General features: G+C 41.5%; 1 protein-coding gene across 11 annotated transcripts in view; it reads left to right on the forward strand.

The window, feature by feature from the left end:
• SLC8A1 (solute carrier family 8 member A1) overlaps positions 1–24832 on the forward strand; it is a 345969-nt gene extending 321137 nt beyond the window's left edge. For all 11 annotated transcript variants that reach the window (XM_049695818.1, XM_033419209.2, XM_033419206.2 and 8 more), the window contains one exon: positions 21405–24832. In XM_049695818.1, coding sequence (XP_049551775.1) covers positions 21405–21781 — 377 coding nt within the window. In that variant the 3' untranslated portion in view covers positions 21782–24832. The remainder of the gene's footprint in view (positions 1–21404) is intronic.
• Positions 24833–25868: the final 1036 nt, after the last annotated feature.

The following is a 25868-nucleotide window of genomic DNA, read 5'->3' on the forward strand; positions in this document are numbered from 1 at the left end:
TTCTTTGTTTTGTTATAGCCTTTCTTTTAAAGTCTATTTTGTCTGATAAGAGTATTGCTACCCCCACTTTGTTGTTGTTTCTGTTTGCATGAAATATCTTTTTCCATCCCCTCACTTTCACTCTGTGTGTCTTTAGCGCTAAAGTGAGTCTCTTTTTTATATCTAGTCAGCCACCCTATGTCTTTTGATTGGAGAATTTAGTTCATTGACTTTTAAAGTAATTATTTATAGGTATGTACTTATTACCCTTTTATTACTTGTTTTCTGGTTGCTTTTGTAGTTCTTAGCTGTTCATTTCTTTTTGTTTTCTTGTGGTTGATTTTTTTTATTATGTTTGTATTCCTTTCTTTTTGGTTTTTGTTATATCTATTATAGGTTTTTGACTTGTGGTTACCATGTGATTCATATATGTTGACCTGTAATTATATCTACTTGTTTTAAGCTTTTAGTCATTTAAGCCCAAAAACATTCTAAGAGACCTACACTCCCCTCCTCCCATATTTTGTGTTTTTGATGTCATAGTTTACATCTTCATGCTTATCGCTTAACTTTATTTTAGTTATAGTTGCTTTTACAATTTTTTGTCTTTTAATCTAGGTACTGGTTTAGTTAAACGGTTGACCCTCAGCCCTTATTATATATTTGCCTTTCCTAGTGGGATTTTCCCTTTAGAAGAATCTATAGATTCTTCTTTTCTATTTAGAGAAGACCCTTCAGCATTTCTTTTATGGTAGGTTTAGTATTGATGAATTATTCTAATTCTTGCTTGTCTGAGAAGTTCTTTATCTCTCCTTCTATTCTAAATGACAATCTTGCTGGATAGAGTATCCTAGGTTGCAGGTTTTTCCCTTTCAGCACTTTGAATATATCATGCCACTCTCTTCTGGCCTGCAAAGTTTCTGCAGAGAAATCAGCTGATGGCCTTATGGGGAATTCCTTTGTATATGACTCTTTGTTTTTCTCTTGCTGTCTTTAGAATTCTGTCTTTCACTTTTGCCATTTTAATTATGATATGTCTCAGTGTGGAGCTGTTTGGGTTCATCCTGTTTGGGACCCTTTTTGTTTCCTGTATCTGTTTCCTTCTTTAGGTTTGGGAGGTTTTCAGCCATGTTTTCCTCAAATACATTTTTGATCACCTTCTCTCTTCTCCCTCAGGAACCCCTATAATGCAAATGTTAGAACACATTATTCCAGATATCTCAAATTGCTTTTATTTTTAAAAATTTGTTTTTCTTTCTGCTGTCCTGATCGTGTGATTTCCATAATTCTATCTTCCAGATCACTTATGTGTTCTTCTGTATCACTTAGTCTGCTAGGCATACCTTCTGGTGTATTTGTTTCAGCTATTATTCATTTCTGATTGGGTCTCTTTTATGTTTTCTAGTTCCTTGCTAAAATGGTCAATGATTAGATCAATTATTTTCCTTAATTCAGTTAACATTTTTTTCTTTCATCTTTCTCTAGATCTTCTTTTTTCATTTTGAAATAATTGTAGATTCACATTCATTTGAAAGCAATAACACATAGAGATCCCACATACCCTTTACCCAATTTCCCTCAATATAACAGCTTGCACAACTATAGTATAATAGCACAACCAGGAAACTGACGGTGATACAATCCATCCACCTTATTCAGATTTCACCATTTTTGCATGCACTCACTATGAAATGTTATCATATGTGCAGATTATGTGACCACCACCACAGTCCAGATAGAGACCATTTCCATCACAAGGATGCCCCGAGCTACCCTTTTAGAGCCTTAGCCACTTCCTTCCCTCCCCCATCCCTGACAACTGCCAATCTATTCCCCTTATCCATAATTTTGTATAATTTAAGCTAGGAATCTTTGAGATGGGCTTTTTTTCCACTCTGCATAACTCTTTGGTGATTCATCCAGGTTGTCGTGTATACCAATAGTTCCTTCCTTTTTATTACTGAGCAGTATCCCATTGTGTGGATGGGCCACGGTTTGTTTAACCACTCCCGAAGGAAATTTTGGTTGATTCCAGTTTTGGGCTATTATGAATCAAGCTGCTCTGAACAGTTGTGCACAGGTCTCTGCATGAACGAAGTCTTCATTTCTCTGGAATAAATGGCCAAGAGTGCCACGTGGTATGACTTGGTTAGTTATGTAAAAAACTGACAAACTGTTTCAGGGGGCTACACCATTTTACATTCCCACCAGAAATGTTTGAGTTTCTCCACATTCTCATCATCATTTGGTGTTACCATTATTTTTTTATTTTAGCTGTCCTGGTGGGTATGTAGTGAGCTTTCATTGTGATTTTAATTTCCATTTCTATAATGCCTAATGATGTTGAACATCTTTGCATGCACTGATTTGCCATCTGTACATCCTCTTTGGTGAAATGTCTGTTCATGTCTGTATTTTGCCTGTTTTCTAATTGGATTGTTTATTTTCTTACTGTTGAGTTTTGAAAATTCTTTATATATTCTAGATGTAAGTCCTTTGTCAGATATGTGGTTTGCAAACATATTTTCCCAGTCGACTGCTTGTCTTTTCATCTTCTTACAGGGTCTTTCACAGAGCAAAAGTTTCAATTTTTTTCTTTGTTTATTGAAGTATAGTTGATGTACAATATTATATAAGTTATAGGTGTACAATACAGTGACTCACAATTTTTTTTGTGACTCACAGTTTTTAAAGGTTATATCCATTTGTAGTTATTACAAAATATTGCAAAAGTTTTTAATTTAATGAGGTCCCATTTATCACATTTTCCCTTTATGCATCATGCTTTTTGTGTAAAGTCTAAGAACACTGACCAGACATAGATCTCTAAGAATTTATCCTGTTTTTTCCTAGAAGTTTTAGTTTTCTATCTAAGTCTGTAATCCATTTTGAGTTAATTTTTGTATAAAGTATGAAACTTAGGTTGAGGTTCTATTTTTCCCTATGCCTGTCCACTTGCTCCAGCACCATTTATTGAAAAAGCAATCTCTCCTCCATTGAATTTTTTAACCTTTGTCAAAAATCAGTTGGACATACTCATGTGGGTCTAATTCTGGTTTCTCTAACCTGTTCCATTGATCTATATATCTGTCTCTCCATCGATACCACACTGTTTTCATTACTATAGCTATCTAGTAGGTCTTAACACTGGATAAAATGATTCCTCCTATTTTATCCTTCTTTTTCAAAGGTGTTGTAGCTCAGTTAACATTTTTATTGCCAATGTTTTGAACTCTTTATCTGAAAAATTATTTGTTTTATTATTTTTTCAGAGGTTTTCTCTTGCTCTTTCAATTTTGAGTAGTTCCTCTGCCTTTTCATTTTGCTTAACTTTCTCTGCCTCTATGAATTTAGGTGAAACAGTTATTCCGGCCTTGAAGTGGCATTCTTATGTGGGAGTGTCCCTATACAGACTAAATGTGCCCAGTGCCTTTGGTGGGAGGGCTGGATTTGATGTAGATGCTCGTCACGTCTTTCCTCAGGGTGTGTTGGCAGCTATCACCTTGGTAGGGGGTAGGGCTGGAGATGGAGGGCTAGAGCTGAGGCCAGGTGTGAAGTGGGACTTCCTCTCTGCTTAGTGGCCATCACTGCCTTGTCAGGGTCATGGTCTGATCCCAAGTTGCTGGAGCAGAAACCCTGAGGGCCGGGCTCAAGCTGACTCTGTTCCCTTAAAGAGTCTGTTTTTCCCTCTCCCTGCACCAGGGCCTTTACCCCAGAGGGGTGTGCTGAAGCATGTGGGGCCTGTATGTAGACAGAGGTTCAGGGCACAGCCTGTATAGGCACCTGGTACTCCACTGAGATGCAGCCTTGGGTGTGAATCCGCTTTGTCTCTCAAAGCCAATCACTGAGCCCTGCCTCCGCCACCCCTGCCCTATTGTAGAACCACTCTGCAAGTCCGGCAAGGACCTGCATGGACTCTCAGCAGGCACTGGCAGATTAGTCATGGTAGAGGGGCCTCTCTCAGTGATCTGGGTGGCTCCTGGTGTGCTGCCTGAGTAAGCAACAACACTGGCTACCGCTGCCCACCTGGGCTCCTCCCCAGGATGGGTCACCTTTGTGTCCCATGGTCTAGTCTTTTCCCTGGTCCTGGCTGCCGCAGATCCAGTACTGCACTGTGGTGTGGAGTAAGCAGGGACAGAGCATTTGTTCAGGTCAGGCTGGGAAGTGGACCGAGGCAGTCACTGGCAACCTAGCAGCCACTAGGGTAGACCTCTCTCTGCCCTGCCTTGGGAGCTGGTCAACACATGCATGTTCCTCCTGAGCGGTATCCAGGCTTCTCCAGCCTTTCCATCTGACCCAGGGTTCCTCCAACCAGGCACGGGGGCCTCTCCTCTGAGTAGGACCCCAGAACTGGGATGCCCGGTCTGTAGCTTGACCTGCTCACTCCACAGGTCCACTCTCGTAATCTCGTTTTTCCTCTGAGTCCCCTTCTAGGGGTCCAGGTCCTGAACTAATCACTTTTCTTCCTTCCTACCTATGTGTGTACCTTTCTTACAGCTTTGGTTGTATAGGAGTTCTTCTACCAGTTTCCAGTTAGTTTTAAGTGAGAATTATTCATGGGGGGATGGGAGTTCCATGTCCTCTACTCCATCTTGATTTCCCATCTTTCAGATTTTAAATCCTTCAGATTTTAAAATCCTGGGATATGTAAATAAATTGCGCAAAAATGTGTATACAAAGACATGTCAAATATTTACCCACATTTTTTAATGGACTCATACTAGACATAGTTATATAACCTGCTTTTTCTGTTAGCAATGCATCATGAACATTTTTCTTTGCTAGTTAGTGTACCATTATGTCATTATTTTAACAATTACACAGTATTATGTTATATGAAGTTGCAATTTATTTTACCACAATTATGGACAATTCAGTTGTTGCTAATTTTTCTCTGACATAAAAACTGTGCTCTGACCATCCCCATACATACACTTTCACACTTGTAAAATTACTTCTAAATTCCCAGAAGTAGAATTGCTTGACCAGAGATTTTGTGGGTTTTTAAGACTTTTGATGGACATGTCTTTTTGCACCATATAATTCATAGCAATGAATTAATGGGAGAAATGTTACACCAAGTCAAGGAAAGGAGGAACCAGAAATGGGAGAATTGTCAGAACTTTCCAGAACCCCCTCAAGTCTCACCTGCTGCCTCCAGTGCTGGGTTGAAGTTGTATGCACTGGCCTTTTATGTTTATTGAGTTGCCTCCATTTGCCTACTTTTAATAATTTTCATGTTCTCCTGAGCTTATAATACACAAAGCAGCCTCTTCAAAAAGAGAATTTCTGTGGGGAATAAAAAGCTGCGTAGGCACCCACAGGGTAGAAGCACAGGTTGACTGTCTTCAGTGTATTGTCTAGATCCATAGACTTAGAATCACACCGTACAGCCACCAGACAGGGAGTTTCCATTGTGACTCATTAAGGCTACCTGGAGGTGAGAGCAAGGGTTTCTGTTTTCATTTTTCTCCAGATTTTTCTTTCAGATCCTTCTCAGCTGTATTTAGCTCTAGTGAGACTTGGGGGACCTTTCGCTTTACCATGTCTAAAGTAGGACTAGAAAAGAGGAGGGAGAGGATTTGAGAAGATTCAGATGAGAGATGGATGTTCCCCACAACAGAACAAAGCATAGAAGAAAGAACCAGGCTTCAAATGCAAGGAAGGTTAAGAGAGAGAAGGAGGGAGAAGCAAAATGGGGGACAATTTTTTGTGCAGGGCAGCTCTGGACTGTTTTTGAGGCAAGAAGGGAGTTTCAGTTGTATCTTTCTAATAACAAAGCAACATGGCTTAGGAAAGTGACAATTAATGCAGCTCTTTGTTTTGGCCCCAATTCTGCCCTTCCATTTTTCCTTTTGAAAATGTTGCTTGACTACATCTTACTGATTTTTTTACCCTCATGGATTTGGTATTATTAAAGCTTCATTATAAGAGTAAGAGAATTATGGCTAAAAATTCAAAATATCAAAAACTTTATTTTTTTTAATGTAGATTCACTCAAACCCATTTTTATGGGTTAAAGACAGGGTAAATGTAATTCTGGGAGGAGCCAGGAACATAAGGAGTCAAAACAATTACTTTATCAGTCATGGATCTCTCAAAATGATCAGCTGTTTTAACACCATGTACTTACAATCATAGTTCAATGTGATGAAGTTTCTGTACATTTTCTTTGAACCCTTTATCCATTTTCAAGTTTAAAGTATGTCAGTTATCTAGTCCTTATCCACCCCCCATGGACTTGTGGTTAAGAACGTGCACTCCAGCTAGAGTCACACTCCTTTGGTCTGAATCCTAGCTTCACCTCTTACTGACTGTGTAACTTTGGTCAAATTTCTTATACTCTGGGCTTCACTTGTCTCATCTGTTAAATAGGGATGATAATAGTAGCCACATTAAAGGGCTGTTTGTGGATTAAATGAGAATCTATGTATGTATAGTGCATCACGTAGGAAGCCATATAAATGTTAACTATTGTTGTCCTTATCTCCTCTATCATTTCTGGACATCAAAGACAGAACCACATTTTCCCGTAATCCTGCATAAGGCCTATTAACCCTAAATCACCTGGCTGAAGGAAACCATAATAAAAGATTTTAATATCATCATTTCCTTTGTTATCACCAGAACAAAGATTTCTGAAATATAATAAGAGGTAGCATTTGTTGTGCACCTGCTAATTTCCAGACACCACACTAAGCCTTTTTGCATCACTTCTTTTAATTATCTTCACAGCCATACAAATGAGGACTTGTATTTCATCTCTTTTACAGATGAGGTTTCAGAGGCTTAGGGAGGTTATACTGGGGTCACACGGCCAGTGCATGGCAAATGTGAGCAGAACCAGTTCCTACTTAAGCTTAGGCTCCTTACTACCGTAACTAGATATATTACGCTGGCCAGAGTTATTAGGACTGGCGTTCTTCAGTAACAGTGGTCGTTATCCAGAGTAACACAGACTCAGGTGACCAAACTGGCCACTCACGGTGGCCTCAGCTTACTAAATGTTGGGTTGGCCAAACAGTTCATTCGGTTTTAAGTGAAAATAAAAGACATTTTTCATTTTCACCAAGAATATTATTGAACAGTGTATTCACTAACGGAATGAACTGTTTGGCCAGCCCAATATCTCCATGCTAAGCAGAACCATTACCTCACATGGACCAACTGGGAACTGTAGGACACCATGGTCGTCATCCAGCTGCTGGTTTACCAGAGCAAGGAGACTTCTTTAAAGTCAGTCAGCCTTGTACCCCTTACTTGATCAGGCACACATTGGAATGTCCACCACTATAATCTGCATCAACATTTTTATTTGGGGAAGTAAACAAGCAGGACTCCAGGGTACCACGCATACATAATCTGATCCACTCCAGAACCGTGTTAATCCAGGTCTCAAGAGACAGCAGGTCAGAACACAGCTTCTTTCCTCTACACCCAGCTAGTTGATTTAAGGTTCTTTTCAGAATCAAGAGCGAGAGGGGGGAACAGATGACTGAGAAATTGAAGAGCCCCATCTCAGATAAACCATCAGAGTTCTTTGGAAAGCTCAAAGTGTTTTTACTAACATCAAAGAATTAGAATCACGGACTTTAGAAAATTTTAGCAAACACCGTGAAGCTAAGAGCTTGAACAAGGAAGGGGAACCTTGGATCCACTCTTGGACATTCATGAACGTTGTTCTGAAAAACAATCCCGTTATGGGACTATATGTTATGGGTATGTTTAAGAGTGGAGTGTTTACTGTTTTTGAGAACATGTATCAAATTAGTTTGGAAGGCAGGTCAAATAGCACTGCTGGTTATCGCTCATTCTCTTCTCTGCCTTGTGTTCCCTGATAAATAAACCCCTATTATTTTTCTGTTTTATTTGGAATTAATCTTTCTTTGAACTTGAAATATACCAGGATTTCAGATACATCATAGGAAAATTAAGTCCCAGCGGTAACCCTGCAAAGTGCAAACATTCAAGTTAACATATCAAAATGAAAAATTATTTGATAACAAAATGTTGATTTTTCTTAACTTTTTATTTTATACTGGAGTATAGTTGATTAACAATGTTGTGTTAGTTTCAGGTGTACAGCAAAGTGATTCAGTTATACATATACATGTATCTATTCTTTTTCAAATTATTTTCCCATTTAGGTTATTACACAATATTGAGCAGAGTTCCCTGTGCTATACAGTAGGTCCTTGTTGGTTATCTAGCAGTGTGTATGTGTCAATCCCATACTTCCAATTTATCCCTCCCCCCCCCACCTTTCCCCTGTGGTAACCATAAGTTTGTTTTCTGTCCATCTGTTTCTGTTTTTCAATTACGTTCGTTTGTATCATTTTTTTAAAATTCTAAATAGAAGCGATATCATATGATATTTGTCTTTCTCCATCTGACTTACTTCACTTAGTATGATAATCTCTAGGTCCATCCATGTTGCTGCAAATGGCATTATTTCATTATTTTTATGGCTGAGTAATATATGTACCACATCTTCTTTATCCATTCCTCTGTTGATGGACACTTAGTTTGCCTCCATGTCTTGGCTATTGTAAACCATGATGCAATGAACATTGGGATGCATGTATCCTTTCAAACCATGGTTTTCTCTGGATATATGCCCATGAGTGGGATTGCTGGATCATAGGGTAGTTCTATTTTTAGTTTTTTAAGGAACCTCCCATACTGTTCTCCATAGTAGTTGTACCAATTTACATTCCCACCAACAGTGTAGGAGGGTTCCCTTTTCTCTGCACCTTCTCCAGCATTTATTATTTGTAGACTTTTTGATGATGACCATTCTGACTGGTGTGAGGTGATATCTCATTGTAGTTTTGATTTGCATTTCTCTAATAATTAGTGATGTTGAGCATCTTTACATGTGCCTCTTGGCTATCTGTATGTTTTCCTTGGAGAAATGTCTATTTAGGTCTTCTGCCCATTTTTTGATTGGGTTGTTTGTTTTTTTAATATTGAGCTGCATGAGCTGTTTATATATTTTGGAGATTAATCCCTTATTAATTAGTCGGTTGCATCATTTGCAAATATTTTCTCCCATTCTGTGGGTTGTCTTTTCATTTTGTTTTTGATTTCCATTGCTGTGCAAAAGCTTCTGATATAATTAGGTCCCATTTGTTTATTTTTATTTCTATTACCCTAGGAGACAGTCGAAAAAGATATTGCTGTGATTTATGTCAGAGTGTTCTGCCTATGTTTTCCTCTAGGAGTTTTATAGTATCAGGTCTTACATTTAGGTCTTTAATCCATTTTGAGTCTATTTTTGTATATGGTGTTAAAGAATGTTCTAACTTCATTCTGTTACATGTAGCTGTCCAGTTTTCCAAGCACCATTTATTGATGAGACTATCTTTCTCCATTGTATAGTCTTACCTCCTTTGACATAGATTAATTGACCATAGGTGTGTGGGTTTCTCTCTGGGCTTTCTATCCTGTTCCATTGATCTATATTTCTGTTTTTGTGCTAGTACCGTACTCTTTTGATGACTGTAGATTTGTAATATAGTCTGAAATCAGGAAGCCTGATTCCTCCAGCTTCGTTTTTCTTTCTCAAGATTGCTTTGCTTATTCGGGATTTTTTGTGTCTCAATACAAATTTTAGGATTTTTTGCTCTAGTCCTGTGAAAAATGCCATTGGTAATTTAATAGGGATTGCATTGAATCTGCAGATTGCCTTGGGTAATACAGTCATTTTCACAATATTGATTCCTCCATCCAAGAACACACTAGATCTTTCCATGTGTTTGTGTCCTCTTTGATTTCTTTCATCAGCATCTTACAGTTTTCAGAGTACTGGTCTTTTGCATCCTTAGGTAGGTTAATTCCTAGGTATTTTATTCTTTTTGATGTGATGGTAAATGGGATTGTTTAACTTCCCCTTCTGATGTTTTGTTGTTAGTGTATAGAAATGCAACAGATCCTGTGTATTAATTTTGTATCCTGCAACTTTACCAATTCATTGATGAGCTCTAGTAGTTTTCTGGTGGCATCTTTAAGATTTTCTATGTATAGTATTGTGTCATCTGCCAACAGTGACGGTTTTACTTCTTCTTTTCCGATTTGGAGTCATTTTTCTTCTCTGACTGCCATGGCTAGGACATCCAAAACTAAGTTGAAAAAAGAGGCAAGAGTGGACATCCTTGTCTTGTTCCTGATCTTAGAGGAAATGCTCTCAGCTTTTCACCATTGAGAATGATGTTAGCCGTAGGTTTGTCATATATGGCCTTTATTATGTTGAGGTAGGTTCCCTCTATGCCCACTTTCTGGAGAGTTTTTATAATAAATCGGTGTTGAATTTTGTCAAAAGCTTTTTCTGCATCTATTGAGATGACCATATGGTTTTTATTCTTGTTGATGTGGTATATCACACTGATTAATTTGTGGATATTGAAAAATCCTTGCATCCCCAGGATGAAGCCCACATGATCATGGTATATGATCCTTTTAATGTATTTTTGGATTCAGTTTGCTAGTATTTTGCTGAGGATTTTTGCATCTATGTTCCTGAGTGTTATTGATCCTGTAGTTTTCTTTTTGTGTGACATTTTTGTCTGGTTTTGGTATCAGGGTGATGGTGGTATTATAGAATGAGTTTGGGAGTGTTCCTCCCTCTGCTATATTTTGGAAGAGTTTCAGAAGGATATGTGTTAACTCTTCTCTAAATGTTTGATAAAATTTGCCTGTGAAGCCATCTGGTCCTGGACTTTTGTTTGTTGGGAGTTTTTAAATCACAGTTTCAATTTCAGTACATGTGATTGATCTGTTCATATTTTCTGTTTCTTCCGGGTTCAGTCTTGGGAGACTGTACCTTTCTAAGAATTTGTCCATTTCTTCTAGGTTGTCCATTTTATTGGCATATAGTTTGCTTGTAGTAGTGTCTTATGATCCTTTGTATTTCTGTGGCTTCCATTGTAACTTCTTCTTTTTCATATCTAATTTTATTGATTTGAGCCCTCTCCCTCTTTTTTTTGATGGGTCTGGCTAAAGGTTTATCAATTTTGTTAATCTCAAAGAACCAGCTTTTAGTCTTATTTATCTTTTCTATTGTTTCCTTCATCTATATTTCGTTTATTTCTGATCTTTATGATTTCTTTCCTTCTACTAACTTTCTTTCCTTCTACAAACAAAACTTTGGGTTTTGTTTGTTCTTGTTTCTCTAATTTCTTTAGGTATAAGGTTAGGTTGTTTGAGGTTTTTCTTGTTTCCTGAGGTAAGATTGTATTGCTATAAACTTCCCTCTTAGAACTGCTTTTGCTGCGTCCCTTAGGCTTGAGATTGTTGTGCTTCCCTTTTCATTTGTCTCTAGGTATTTTTTTATTTCCTCTTTGATTTTTTTTTTTTTAGTGATCCATTGGTTGTTTAGTAGCGTATTGTTTAGTCTCCATGTGTTTGTGTTTTTTACAGGTTTTTTTTCTTGTAGTTGATTTCTAACCTCAAAGTGTTGTGGTCAGAAAAGATGCTTGATATCATTTCAATTTTCTTAAATTTACTGAAGCTTGCTTTTTGGCCCAGCATGTGATCAGTCCCGGAGAATGTTCCATGTGCACTTGAGAAGAATGTGTGTTCTGTTGCTTTTGGATGGAATGCTGTATAAATATTAAATTCATCTGGTCTAATGTGTTGTTTAAGTCCTGTGTTTCCTTATTTATTTTCATTTTGGATGATCTGTCTGTTGGTGAAAGTGGGGTGTTAAAGTCCCCTACTATTGTGTTACTGTCGATTTCCCCTTTTACGGCTGTTAGCATTTGCCTTATGTACTGAGGTGCTCCTATATTGGGTGCGTGTATATTTACAATTGTTATATCTTCTTCTTGGATTGATCCCTTGATCATTATGGGGTGTCCTTCCTTGTCTCTTGTAACATTCTTTATTTTAAAGTCTATTTTGTCTGATATGAGTATTGCTACTCCACCTTTCTTTTGGTTTCCGTTTGCATGGAAGAGCTTTTTCCATCCCCTTGTTTTCAGTCTGTATGTGTCTCTAGATCTGAAGTGGGTCTCTTGTAGACAGCCTGTATACAGGTCTTGTTTTTGTATCCATTCAGCCAGTCTATGTCTTTGGGTTGGAGCATTTAATCCATTTTAGGTAATTATCAATATGTATGCTCTTATTGCCATTTTCTTATTTGTTTTTGGTTCGTTTTTGTAGGCCTTTTTTCTTCCCTCCTCTTTTGTTCTCTTGTGATTTGATGACTTAGTGTTGTGTTTGGATTCCTTTTTCTTTTTTGTGTGTATATCTATTGTAGATTTTTGGCTTGGTTACCATGAGGTTTTGATATAGCAATCCGTATATAAACAAGATTGTTTTAATTTCCAGTGTGTTTCCAATATCCTGCAGTTTTGCTCTCCTCTTCTCATGATTGCTGGTTTTGATATCATATTTGTGTATGGGTAATTTCCTACTTTTACTATATGTTTGCCTTTACAGGTGAGCTTTTCCATTCATAATTGTTTCTAGTTGTGACCTTTTCTTTTCCACCTAGAGAAATTCCTTTAGCATTTGTTGTAGAGCTGGTTTGGTGGTGCTGAATTCTCTTAGCTTTTGCTTGTCTGTAAAGCTTTTGATTTCTCCGTTGAATCTGAATGAGAGTGGTGTTGGATAGTCTTCTTGGTTACAGGTTCTTCCCTTTCATCATTTTAAATATATTGTGCCACTCCCTTCTGGCCTACAGAGTTTCTGCTGAGAAATCAGTTGATAACCTTATGGGAGTTCCCTTGTATGTTATTTGTTGCTTTCCCCTTGTTGCCTTTAATATTTTTTCTTTATCTTTAATTTTTGTCAATTTGAGTACTCTGTGTCTCGGTGTGTTCCTCCTTGGGTTTATCCTGTATGGGACTCTCTCTCTGTGCTTCCTGGACTTGGGTGATTTGTTCCTTTCCCAGGTTAGGGAAGTTTTCAGCTGTTATCTCTTCAAGTATTTTCTCAGGTTGTTTCTCTCTCTCTTCTCCTTCTGGGACCCCTTTAATGTGAATGTTGGTGTGTGCAATGTTGTCCCCTAGACTGTCCTTATTTCTTTTCATTCTTTATTCTGTTCCATGGCAGTGATTTTCACCATTCTGTCTTCCAGGTCACTTATCTGTTGTTCTGCCTCACTTATTCTGCTCTTGATTCCTTCTAGTGTATTTTTCATTGCAGTTATTGTATTGTTCCTCTCTGTTAGTTCTTCTAGGACTTTGTTAAACATTTCTTGTATCTTCTTGCTCCATCCCTCCATTCTTTTTCCAAGATCTTGGATCACTATCATTACTCTAAATTATTATTATTATTATTTTTTGTGGTACGCAGGCCTCTCACTGTTGTGGCCTCTCCCGTTGAGGAGCACAGGCTCCGGATGCATGGGCTTAGCGGCCATGGCTCACGGGCCCAGCCACTCTGCGGCATGTGGGATCTTCCCGGACCGGGGCACAAACCCACGTCCCCTGCATCGGCAGGCGGACTCTCAACTGCTGTGCCACCAGGGAAGACCTGAATTCTTTTTTTGGGTAGATTACCTATTGCCCCTTCACTTAGTTGTTCTTCTGGGGTTTTATCTTGTTTCTTCATCTGGGACGTTTCTTCTCCTGTCTCATTTTTTCTCACTTTCTGTGATTGCAGTTCTTGTTCCTGCTGTCTAGCCCCTGGTGGATGAGGTTGTCTCAGAGGCTTGTGCAAGTTTCCTGGTGGGAGAGACTGGTTCCTGCCCACTGGTGGGTGGAACTGGGTATGTCCCTCTGGTGGCCAGGGCCGTGTCAAGGGGTGAGTTTAGGGGGCAGCTATATGCTCAGGAAGACTTTAAGCAGCCTGTGTGCTGATGGGTGGGGCTGTGTTTCCTGCCCTGTTGGATGTCTGGACTGAGGAGTCCCAGCACTGGAGCCTACAGCCTGTTGGGTGGGGCCAGGTCTTGGTGAGAAAATGGTGGCCTCCCCAAGGGCTCACACCAATGAGTACTCCCCAGAACTACCACTGCCAGTGTCTTTGTCCCTACAGTGAGCCACAGGTACCCCTGCCTCCACAGGAGACCCTCCACCACCAGCAGGTAGGTCTGGCCCAGGCCCTTATGAGGCCACTGCTTTTTTCACTGGGTCCTGGTGTGCACAAGACCTTGTGTGTGTGTGTGCCCTCCAAGAGTGGAGTTTCTGTTTGCCCCAGTCCTGTGGAATTCCTGTGATGAAACCCCGCTGGCCTTCAAAGCCAGATTCTCTGGGGACTCCCTCTCCTGTTGCCAGACCCCCAGGCCGGGAGCCTGACATGGGGCTCCGAACTTTCACTCTTGTGAGGACTTCTGTGACAATTATTTTCCAGTTTGTGGGTTGCCCACCCAGTGGGTATGGGATTTGATTTTATCACAATTGAGCCCCTCCTACTGGCTCATTGTGGCTTCTCTGGCTTTGGATTTAGGATAACTTTTTTGTTAAGTTCCAGTGTCTTTTTTGTTGATGGTTTTTCAGCAGTTAGTTGTGATTTTGGTGCTTTCATAATTAGAGGTGAGCTCCCGTCCTTCTACTCGGCTATCTTGTCTCCACCCTGTTGTTCCCAAAATACTGATTTTGTTGACCTACATGTCAGAGCTATTCCATGCATTATCTCAGCTAATCCAGGGAAGGTGCCATTGTCCTTACACAGAGGGTGAAGCAAGGGCTCTGAGTAGTTGGTTAGTGGACCTCAGTCTGCTTGGGGAGCTTTAAAAGATGCCAGTGCTCAGACCGCATTCCAGACCAAGGAAGCAGAAACTCATAGTGGACCTCACAATTTGGTATTTTTCAAAAGTTACCCTGGTGATAAAAATGAGTAGAAACAGGGGTTCTGACCTGCCAACATGCGTCCTCTTGAGCTTTTCACTTACCTCTTTTCTTCTCTTCTAAAAATAGGTGTCATTGTCTCCATTTCTTTTTCAGGGACAGTTTTTATGGGCAGAAATTTTAAGTGTTTTTCCCTTTTTCAGTTTTTACAACTCCTCTCCTAACTGGTCATTATTCAGTCAAACATCAGTAATTCCCTGATCTCTTAAACTTCACTTGGATGCCAAACAAGGTTTCTTTTTGTTTGAGCCAGTGAAGTGAGTATGTGTATGTGAGTAAGAAAGTGTGGGTTTCATATTTACTGGGGTAAATAAATATCACAACCGAAAGCAAAAACTTGTTTAAGGTTCTTAGTGACAGAGGAATTAGTACATAAATAAAATTTCCATTTGAATTCTCAAAGAGGGAAACAAAAAGTGCATAGAAAGAGAGGAAAGAATAGAGAGGAATATATACGTTGTTTAAGCAAAGAGGTCTGCCTTTCAGTCACTAGTAAAATTAGGGCCATAAACCAGATCTCTAATGTCTTTTTATGACTTAGGTTATATGGAATTTTTAAAATAAAAATCTCTTTGATTTTAAGAACAATTGTATGTTCTACCACATTTTTATTTTATTTTTTTTGCAGTACGCGGGCCTCTCACTGTTGTGGCCTCTCCCGTTGCGGAGCACAGGCTCTGGACGCGCAGGCCCAGCAGCCATGGCTCATGGCACCAGGGAAGCCCTGTTCTACCACATTGTTAAATACCTAGGACTATAAAGTTAATATGTCTTTAAAGGTTGTTATAACTCCCCAGAAGTTTAGAATCATTACAGTAACTCACAATTCCAGACCACTTATGGATTCTCTTGGGATCTGGCTCTGTTGTATTATAAAAATAATTACTAGGGTTTCCCTGGTGGCGCAGTGGTTGAGAGTCCGCCTGCCGATGCAGGGGACGCGGGTTCGTGCCCCGGTCCGGGAGGATCCCACATGCCGCGGAGCAGCTGGGCCTGTGAGCGATGGCCACTGAGCCTGCGCGTCCAGAGCCTGTGCTCTGCAACAGGAGAGGCCACAACAGTGAGAGGCCCGCGTACCGCAAAAAAAAAAAAAACTACTAATATTGAGCACTCATAATTGCCAGGCCCTATTCTGAGCGCTGTTCATGTTAACTCATTTCCCTCAAAACCATATTAAAGTAGGTAAGCTTCTTACCTGGCAAGTGAAAGAGCCAGAATCCAACTAATTTAAGTAAATTTCACTCTTTCCTTGGCCTTTTATAGTTGCCATGCTGGAATGGGTTTTTTTTTCCCAAAAAAAATTAAGAGTATAGCACAACTTGAGAGTGGGGGACTTCATGGTCAAGCAGTCCCAGCCCCTCCACCAAGCTGTTTTATGAGCAAATGACCAGTCTATCAGTGGGCATCGCTGTCTCTAAGAGGAATCAGCTGCTCCTTACTTCTCAATTAGCTGCTTCCCTGAAACTCAAACATCTCTTCCTGCCAGCAAGGCCCCCCCCAGACTGTGGGCACTGGGAGTAGTAGCAGCTTCCATTTCCATGCCTGAGAGCTGTGGTTCTTGAACCTTGGTGGAAAAGCTAGGCATCTCAGGCACTTGTTAAAATGTGTATTCCTGTATCTTTTTCTCAGAGTCTGATTAAGTGGGTGAAGGGTGGAGCCCCAAATTTTCATTGTTTTTTTAACTAGGCTGTCCCAGTATTTCCAGTGCCAGTGATATGCACACTTGATTGACATGATACACAGTATCTGAAAGTCATCACTGCCACCAGTTATTGCATGGCTACACTCATATAAATGGTCATGTGATTTGAAGTAAGTAACCTTGCCAACATTTCTTACCTATTTTTAAGAGGTCAAATGACCCTGTGCTGTGTGGTTCAACTCCATAAATATTGCCACAGTTTCATCACTGGCAAGATCTTCAGGTCTAGAGATCACTTTGACTATTTCATCTAGGTCATTTATTCTTTAAAATGAGACATGGTCATTGATTAGTCAATTTGAAGCAAGGTGGGTGGTCATGTACAAACGCCTGCAAAAAAGAAAAAATCCCACCAAAATCATATATATGAATTTAGTCTCTTGATGTATTCTGTGTACCACCCAAACAGTAGAGTTAGGAAACCAGAACCCCCCCCCCCCAGAGAGTGAGTGTCTTGCCCAAAAACACACTGACAGAAGAGCCCAGAGCGTCCCCTTGATGAGACTTCTCCCACGAACGCAGCAGGAAGCTCTGAACCACCTGGTCTGTCCCCTGCGTCATCAGTAATTCACAGGTGATGGGAGGCGGCAACCATGCCTCCGTAGCAGGCTGGGCTCCAGTCAAAATCTGCTCCTGAGTGCGAAGCACTTGAGAGTTGCACAGCTGGCCCCCAGCACATGCAGAGTCAAGACGAAGATAAACCACGTGGGATGGTACTCTGGGTAATACGTAAACCCTTCCTGTGACCTGCAGGGCTGTAAGAACTAGTTTTACAGAAGAGATGTTTGAGGCTTAGTCTGTGTGTAGCAATAAAGTTTAAGTTCAGTTAGAAAATCATTTCTGGAGGAAAGGGGAGTGTGTTGATATCTAATCAGTATCCCTGCATATTGACTAGATGACTTAGCCACCAAGGTTAGATGCAGAGAACAATTATGTCCTGACTGTAACATATGGCTTAATTCCAGCCACACTGCCTCCCAAACAAATCTTCCCTGTCAGTGGGTACCAAGGGGGCAGGACCAAAAGTCTAAAACTCTACGACTAATTTAAAATGTATTAGAATTCAGGGGGCGCGGGTTTGATCCCTGGCCAGGGAACTAAGGTCCTGCATGCCTTACAAGGTGGCTAAAAAAAAAAAAGAGTATAATTTTAGCGCTTGCATTTCCGTCAAGAAGTTTACAGGGGCTGAGCAAAGGGCTCAGAATAGTGACTAATCCATGTGTCCACCCCATCGATATTTGCCAAGATTATTCCTATTGTGAATCTTATTAGATAATAAAAGACATTGCAAACAAATTATAATATGGCTGAGCAATGAACAGAACTGAAGTTTGAGAATAAAGATGTTTATAAGGAAGGAAAAATATAAAAATAAAATTCATTAGAATTCAAGGTGGGAGTTAGAAGCAAAAATTACTATTAGAATACTAACCTGAAGTATATATGTAGGTACAGCTATACACACATATGTAAATGATTATCAACATAACTTAGTTTGTACCAATCACAGTGGCAGTCTGATTCATACATGTTTGTATTTAACGGGCCAAGTTCTGAATACGCTCACACCATGTCAATAGTCCTTGTTTGGACTTCACTCTGGGGAATGGCATTTGAGTGGCTTTTGCCTTGTTCAGCCATAGCAGGTTGCGGGCTTGGCATTCAGGGTCAGGCCTGGCAGGGCCTCGCCTGCAGTCTGTGGTCTGCTGCTCTGTGCACTAAGCAGCGGAGAGAGAAGGTAGTTTGGGGAGATTCCATCACACTTCATTTGGAAGTCAGAGTTGTCTCTGTTGCAGTTAAGGCTGATGGTTTGGATTTACTTGTGTTCCTACAATTTTTTTAACCCATCTTTTGAATTGAAAAGCAAAGGTCTGATGTGCAACCCAGGTAAAAAAAAAAAAAAAAAACCTCCCTGATTCAGACGCCCAAACATGTTTCATTTATGTGAGGAGCTGATCGCTTTGGCAACTAATTTTCAGAGAATCCAAAGAAAGGCATTTGTAACCAGGAACCTATTACAAGAATTCTCATGCGCTATTCACATTAATAGGCTATTGAAAAATGGCTTAAGGGAGAAGAAGTCCCTGCAGACCCAGGAGGGCCCAGTACATCTTTGAATTTGTGCCTCACTCCCTTCTGGGGCGGCAGCAGAGATGCCATCCAGAAAGTCCAGGGTTTCCGAGTGGAGATGGGGCACCCAGGAAGTCTAGTGTGCCACGTACTGCGTGCCGGGGGAGGTATGCATGCGTAAGCTGTGGAACATGCCAGGTCCCCGCCCCTGCAGCATTGGGGGGAAGGCACTAGCCTCCGCCAGCAGCCACGCCAGCGCAGAATAACATCTCAGGTGACCCTGAGCAGCAGCTGAGCTGTAAGTGGCTTTCTCCTGCTTTAGACTCTGTTCCTTTACTTTCCTTGCTGAGCTGTCTGTCTGTCCTCGAAAAGTCAAAGCAAAAGGACTTCATTGTTTTTGAGGCTGCTGCTATGTCAGGTCCTAACAACTCTTAATAATGAACAGCAAGAGACCGTGACGATGGTCTCACTGGGCTTTCACTCACCGGCCTCTGTTGTGATGGTCCTGACAGGGCTGCGGTGCGTGATCACGAATGCAAAAAGGCAGCACCCGTCCAGCAGGACGGGTTAGCAAGCTGCCTATACCTGCTTCAGTCTTTGCTCTCACGGACACAGGAAGGAGCTGTTTCAAGGTTTCTGAGTGGAAGGAACAGGGCAACCTGAAATGGACAGAGGCAAGGAAACCTTTAGCCTTCCTAGGAGGGGCAGTGAGGTCTAGGGTGAGAATGGGCTCTGAAATCAAACAGATTTGGTCTCAGAATCCTTGCTTTGTTGACGGACACCCTGTCCAAGAGGCATACTGTCACAACATCGCTGTTTCCCACATTGTAAAAGCGGAAATAGTAACATCTACTCTATAAGGTTGATAAGAGGATTGAATGAAAATATCCGTGTAACATGTGTAGCACAGAGTAAGCAGTCCGCCTCTTTATAAAACAGTAACTAAAATCTGCTTTCCGTCACAGACAGGTCAGGATCAGTGAGATGGGCCCTCAAGGTTAACCAGTTCCCTTTCAGAAAGAATGTGACACCACAGATCCAGTGGCTTCTCAGCACCCATGGCAAAAGCATAAGAATCTACAGGCTGATAGAAACGTACGTGCTTTACGTAGCATCCTCATTGGAAGTGGCAACGAATAGCGACAGAGGGGAGAGAGTAATCCAGATAGCACACAACTACACGCATGCTCAGAGCATAGTGCCTTGTGGTAACAGCGTACCTGCCATTGCTGGCTTTGCAAACGTGAGTGCAACTTGACAGTTACTAATATCTACTCTAAACCGACTGTGCAACGTATTTTGCAGAGGTAACTGAGAGGACTTTGATACCAGTAACTAGGTGAGCATAGAGAAAGGAAGTTGAATATCTTACAAGTCCTGTTCACATTCTTAATAAAGGGAGCTATTTCAGATCCAGCGTCAACTTGTAATAGATGGATCTAGGCAGCTCCATTCACATTGTCTTCCCAAAGCACCAAAAGGAGCTACTCTTGCTTTGTACAAAGAAACGTTAGCATTTTACATATAATAGCTCAATTTTTTTTTTTTTTTTTTTTTTTTTTTTGAGGTACGCGGGCCTCTCACTGTTGTGGCCTCTCCCGTTGCGGAGCACAGGCTCCAGACGCACAGGCTCAGCGGCCATGGCTCACGGGCCCAGCCGCTCCGCGGCATGTGGGATCTTCCCGGACCGGGGCACGAACCCGTGTCCCCTGCATCGGCAGGCGGACTCTCAACCACTGCGCCACCAGGGAAGCCCTAATAGCTCAATTTAACAAAAGCACTCTGAAGTGGGCCTGACTATCCTCATTTCACAGATTAGGAAATTGAGTCTCAGAAAAATTAAGTCATCTGCCTGGGGTCACACATTCCGCTGTGCAGGCAGAATTCCACACCCTCTGACTCGGGTTTGCACTAAGCCCCGGTGCTCTACTCACCAAGTGTAAGTCAGTCTTGTCCTACTCCCTGTGGAGAAAGGAAAAGTATGATTTTCCCAGCTTCAGAGAAAAGATGCATACAGGATTACTGGCGAACAAAGAGCTTTGAGGATGGCCATTAACGTGCCAGGCCGGGGAAGGGTGAGATGGAACGATGCACAGCATTTGCATGAAGGCAGGAGGCGTGAGCTCAAGCCTTAACATGGCTTCTTCCTTGCTGGGTGATGCTGCACCTCTCAGAGCCCAGTATCCTCACCTATAAGGTTCCCTCTCCTCATAGAACTGTTGTCACCATCAACACAATAACATAGGTGAATCTGCTTTCCTGCTTGTAAGGCTCTAGGCAAATGTCAGTTGTTATCATGGGTCAGTTAGTTTCACTTCCACCACTGACTTGCTCTTGAATCTTTGGAAATATTTCCTGAGCCCTGAACCTTCTCATCTATAAACTAGAGCTGATGATACAGCAGCCTTCAGTAATACCCTTCAGCAGCCATTCTCACACTTCACTGACCTAGAATCTTTTGGCATCTTGTAAAAACATGTTCCCGAGTCCCGGCACTTATGATCTAGCATGGCCGGACGGAGCCTGGTAATATTCATTCTTAAGAAGGAGCCCATCTGATTCTGATGCAGATAGGCCATGATAACGCTCTGAAACATGCCTCCCTGCAAACTCAGCGTTACAAAGAACCGTATCTGTGGGTAAAGAACTTGACCAGGGTCACCTATAAGTCAGCAAGTCCTGATACCTGGATCCTGTCGTTCTGACCACACGACTGGGACTCGAGGGAACATCAAAGCTCTGTCCTGGTCACGGGGTCTCCATCGATGGTTTGATTCCAGAGTACGCAGCTGAAGCTGCCGGCACTCCACAGACCTCTTTAAGTGGCTGAGTGTCATGGCCTTTTTCCTCTTCCTCCACAGACACATTTGCAAGCAAAGTGGCCGCCACCCAGGACCAGTACGCAGATGCGTCCATAGGTAACGTCACGGGCAGCAACGCAGTGAATGTCTTCCTGGGAATTGGCGTGGCCTGGTCCATCGCTGCCATCTACCATGCAGCCAACGGGGAACAGTTCAAAGTGTCCCCTGGCACGCTGGCTTTCTCCGTCACTCTCTTCACCATTTTTGCTTTCATCAATGTCGGGGTGCTGCTGTATCGGCGGAGGCCAGAAATCGGAGGTGAGCTGGGTGGGCCCCGGACTGCCAAGCTCCTCACATCCTGCCTCTTTGTGCTCCTGTGGCTCTTGTACATTTTCTTCTCCTCCCTGGAGGCCTACTGCCACATAAAAGGCTTCTAAAGGAACAATCAGATGTAGTAAATTTATATATATATATATATATACACACATATATATACATAAAAAATTATGTATAACGAACAGAAGAAACTGACATTTGTCATGTCCACTTACCTGCTGATGGAATCCAGCTTCACGAGCAGACTCTGTACTAGGGCCGGAGTGAGAAGGCATCACCTCCTGTTCCCAGGGGCGTCGTCACGTTGAACCAGGCGTGGAGGCAGGGCCATCTTTGCAGCTCAGCCTCTGAGGGCTGTGTTCTCTCTGGGTTCATAAATCGTAAAGTCTTTGATTTGTTTTCTGTTCGTTTTTGCTTGTTTGGGGGGTGGGGTTGGGGAGGTAGTTGATGTTAGGTTTTTGTTTTGGTTTTTGGGGGGAGGATCAGGGTTTTTGCTTCTCTTGTGGGAGGTGATGACCAATCTAAATGCAAATGGGTTTCGGGTAAAAATGGAAATCATTAAGATAACTCTCCCTTCCCCCAAGCATTTAAAAAATTATTTTGGATTAAGAGAGGAAATGGGCATGGAAGAAGAAAGAAGCATGTCTTCACCATATAACTAAATTGCATGCGCATCTCTGGGATGGGAGCAGAGGTGAAGCTGCCTCCAGGAAGAAACATGGCAGCTGGAATGGAGCCCAGAAAAGTCATGGTCCTAGATAGAGTCTGATAGTGAAAGATAGGCCTGGCACTCTTGTTCACCAGGTACAGGAACATCGCGCCTAGATTCCCAGGAACATGCAAAATCCTTTCTTATCTCTTTAGCACTGGACTGTGATTAGGAAGGCCCTTATATTCTGGTGTTCCAGCCCTGCTAACCCCCCAGACCCCCCCATCCCAACCCTCCTGCTCACCTCCCCTCATACAAACAGGAAGAATAACCCCCTTCCAAAAGCACATCATCCTTTTCCACTTGCATCAGTGTGTGTCCCAGTCCCACGTTGCTCTTGCCTGGGATCGCCCGTCAGTTTTGTTTGCAAAAGCATCCATGGCCTGCACACTCCTGTTCCAGTCATGACCGAACATCTGCTCCTCCTTCATGGGCCTGTTTGGGAATGTTGTTGTGATACCTGTTACACAGTGCATGGATGAAAAACAAATACAACAAAACCAAGCGTCTCTGTACATAGTAGAGTATAGCACATACCGTTCTCCCATTGGGCAACGTTGATTGATGGGTCGTTGAAGACATAAGTGAGTTTTCTTTTCACCTGAGTTGTAACTTTTGTGTTGTTATTGAGTTTGATTAGGGATAAAAGGAGAAAATGGCTTATTCATGGATTGCATGTTCATTTCTAAGAAGCAATAACTGTTACATGGGAAGTTAAAGCTATTGAGAGGACAGTAGGCAAAGTATCTTCATGGAAAATTAGCCACTTGGTACACATCAGAGCCTCAAAAACTCACCTGTTGGTTCAGGAAGGCCAAGGAGAAGGGCATGTAGAGAAGGGGATGCGTTAGATGTGCCTGAGCTTTGAAAGCTTCCATTCCCACAACACCCCTGCCCCCAAAGTATTTATTTCACATCTGCTCTGTCTGGCACAGACGGTAGATAGTGCTGGTTTGTTCATTTTATTTTTGTATGTAAAAGGCAATTTGGAGCCGTTTCTTTCACCATCCAGACCGCTCTGATTGTATCTGCAGTTCCTGAGGAGGAAAGAAGCCGTGGTGAGCAACAGGCCTTTAAAAGTGTATCTTCTCTACTTAGGACTAAGGAGGAAGCAATTAAATGGGATGATGAGTGCCTCCCAGGAGCATTGCCCTGGGAGATTTTTAACGCTGGAAAAGGAATGGCTCTTTCTGTTTCACTGTATCAGAGAGGGTGGATAAACCCAACATTCCAAAGCCATGAGTCCACGAATGAGGTATAAATGGAATGACTGAGGTCCCCTCTCAGACACTCCTCTAGCCATAAAGAATCCCAGGCCGGAGACACCCCTAAGCCCTCTCTATTGATTCAAAGATCCTTAACTCTCAACAATTTTAATTCGTATTTTCTTCCACTTAATAATCAGGCTCATTCATCATTTAGTAAACATTGGGTGACCGAATGAATAATTAAATGCTGGTTACCCACTCAATATGCCAGGTACTGTGCTACCTCTTGGGGACTAAACCATGGACAAGACAGCCCAGATCCCTGCCCAGAGGGGGTTAACGCAGTCACACGGAAACAGTCTGATCTTACGAGAAAAACACAATTCTGAAACCCTCCTGTCTAAATATCTAAGATTGTCTTTAACTGAGACAGTATAAGGCATAGGGTACGAAAAGCGGTCTATGTATCCTTAGCCCATCTTGCAGATCTGCACATCTTCCCATTTTAAACCAAGTAAGGCAATTGTGCTGGTGATCCAATCACTGAGAAGGCCCAGTTAACCCCAATTTTTACCTTTCTTGGACAGCAGTGCTTTTCTATGCCCCCCACAGCTCTGCAATTGCTCCTATCTCTTGGAGCCTCACCCCTACCTGTCATGGCCCAACACACTGGTGGCCTAACTCCTTTGAGGGCAAACTCTAACCCTTTTTTTTTTTTTTTGAAGATTTATTAAATAGAAAGCTAGCCTAGGAACACCAAGTAAACTGTCAAGGGATAGGAGTGGTTGAAACATTAGAAAGCCTTTGCCCTCCTTTCTAGCCATATTTGGAATGTTAATAATCCCACAGCAAATTTTCACAAAGGACTTTAAGAAATCCTTGCCGTTGGTCAACTTCAAAGCTTTTTGGTTTGTTTGTTTGCTTTTTAAATTTTCATGTTTTCGAGAAAATATGATTCTGGTTGTTCAGGGTTGTATTAGGAATTATAGTCGTGTAAAATTCTTTTGTTTGATTATTTTGTGTGTATTATGCACAGCTTGGGGGGGAAGTGCACTAATTGTGCTGTTCCTTATAAATGGTACACACTCTTGACACAGACAAATAAAGTTTCTAATTGTTTCTGATTTAATCACTAGCGATACAGCATATTCTGTATGGAATGTTTTCTCTCTTCTCATTGTCATCTACTTCATCTTTTGCTTTCATGTTTTGAAGAAATAAAGACCGAAAAGGTATTATTGTGCAATTGGTATCCTCATCCAAAAGAAAGAAAATAGATGCCCAGTATTCGACTTGGCAAATGTCAACCCTTTGGTCACGCATTGTTTCCTTTTAATGTCCCAAAGGAGCACAGGGTCAGAATATTGAGATAAATGATACTTTATGCATCTCATTGTCTTTAAATTTTTCTTTAGAATTCCTCATATTATTCTTTAGAATTCCCATATTATATCCATATATGGTCATACACAGAACACTTTCCTATGGGAAGGTAATTTTCTTGGATCAACAATTAATGTGTCTCCTGGGACCCAATCTTTGGTTTAACACAGAATGAGCAGCCAACGTCTACTTCTTTAACAGCAAAAGGAATAATTCAGTGACCAGAGTAGCCTTGCCTGTTGAGCAACTCTTCAGCAAAATGCCGTGGCCCAATGATTCTAACCTCTTATAAGCTAATTTTAGTCTTTCAAAGATTCCGATTCAAGCCTTCCACCAGTGAAGGTTTTATGGAGCTTTGCTTTTGTGGCTCACAGCATAAACCCACTCAGTTTTTTCTTCTTATAATTTTTTCTTATAAAGCATGCTGTCTTCAATTCTGCAGCTATTCTGATAGGTGGCTCTCGTCCACAATGAGACTTCCTGATGCAATACCTTCCCCCGCAGTGGTCTCACGATTAATAAAAGATCATTGTACACATGCTCTTGTCCACGAGGGCCTAGATTCATTGTTGATTCCACAGCCCAGGGCCCCTGCTCCTAATCTGTCAAAGTGAGATTCACCAGTTTGGCTGCTTCCATCTGAGAACATTGTGGGAGCAATCAGAAAAATAACACGTTTCCTCTGGTAGATGATGAAGCCCTTACATTCTCTAATGGTGACAAAACTTCACTATCTCAAGAATGTAAATCAACTCCTTTAAGACTTCTTTCAGTGTTTCCTGGCTCAAGATGGGTAGTTTCTCTTTGATTATGGTTTTCTGTCTGTGTCTGATTATGGGCAGTTATATCCAGAGCAAGTCATGAGTATAGTTTCATAACTTCAAGAAT

This window comes from Orcinus orca, chromosome 13 (assembly GCF_937001465.1).
Source record: "Orcinus orca chromosome 13, mOrcOrc1.1, whole genome shotgun sequence".
Classification (NCBI taxonomy): domain Eukaryota; kingdom Metazoa; phylum Chordata; class Mammalia; order Artiodactyla; family Delphinidae; genus Orcinus; species Orcinus orca.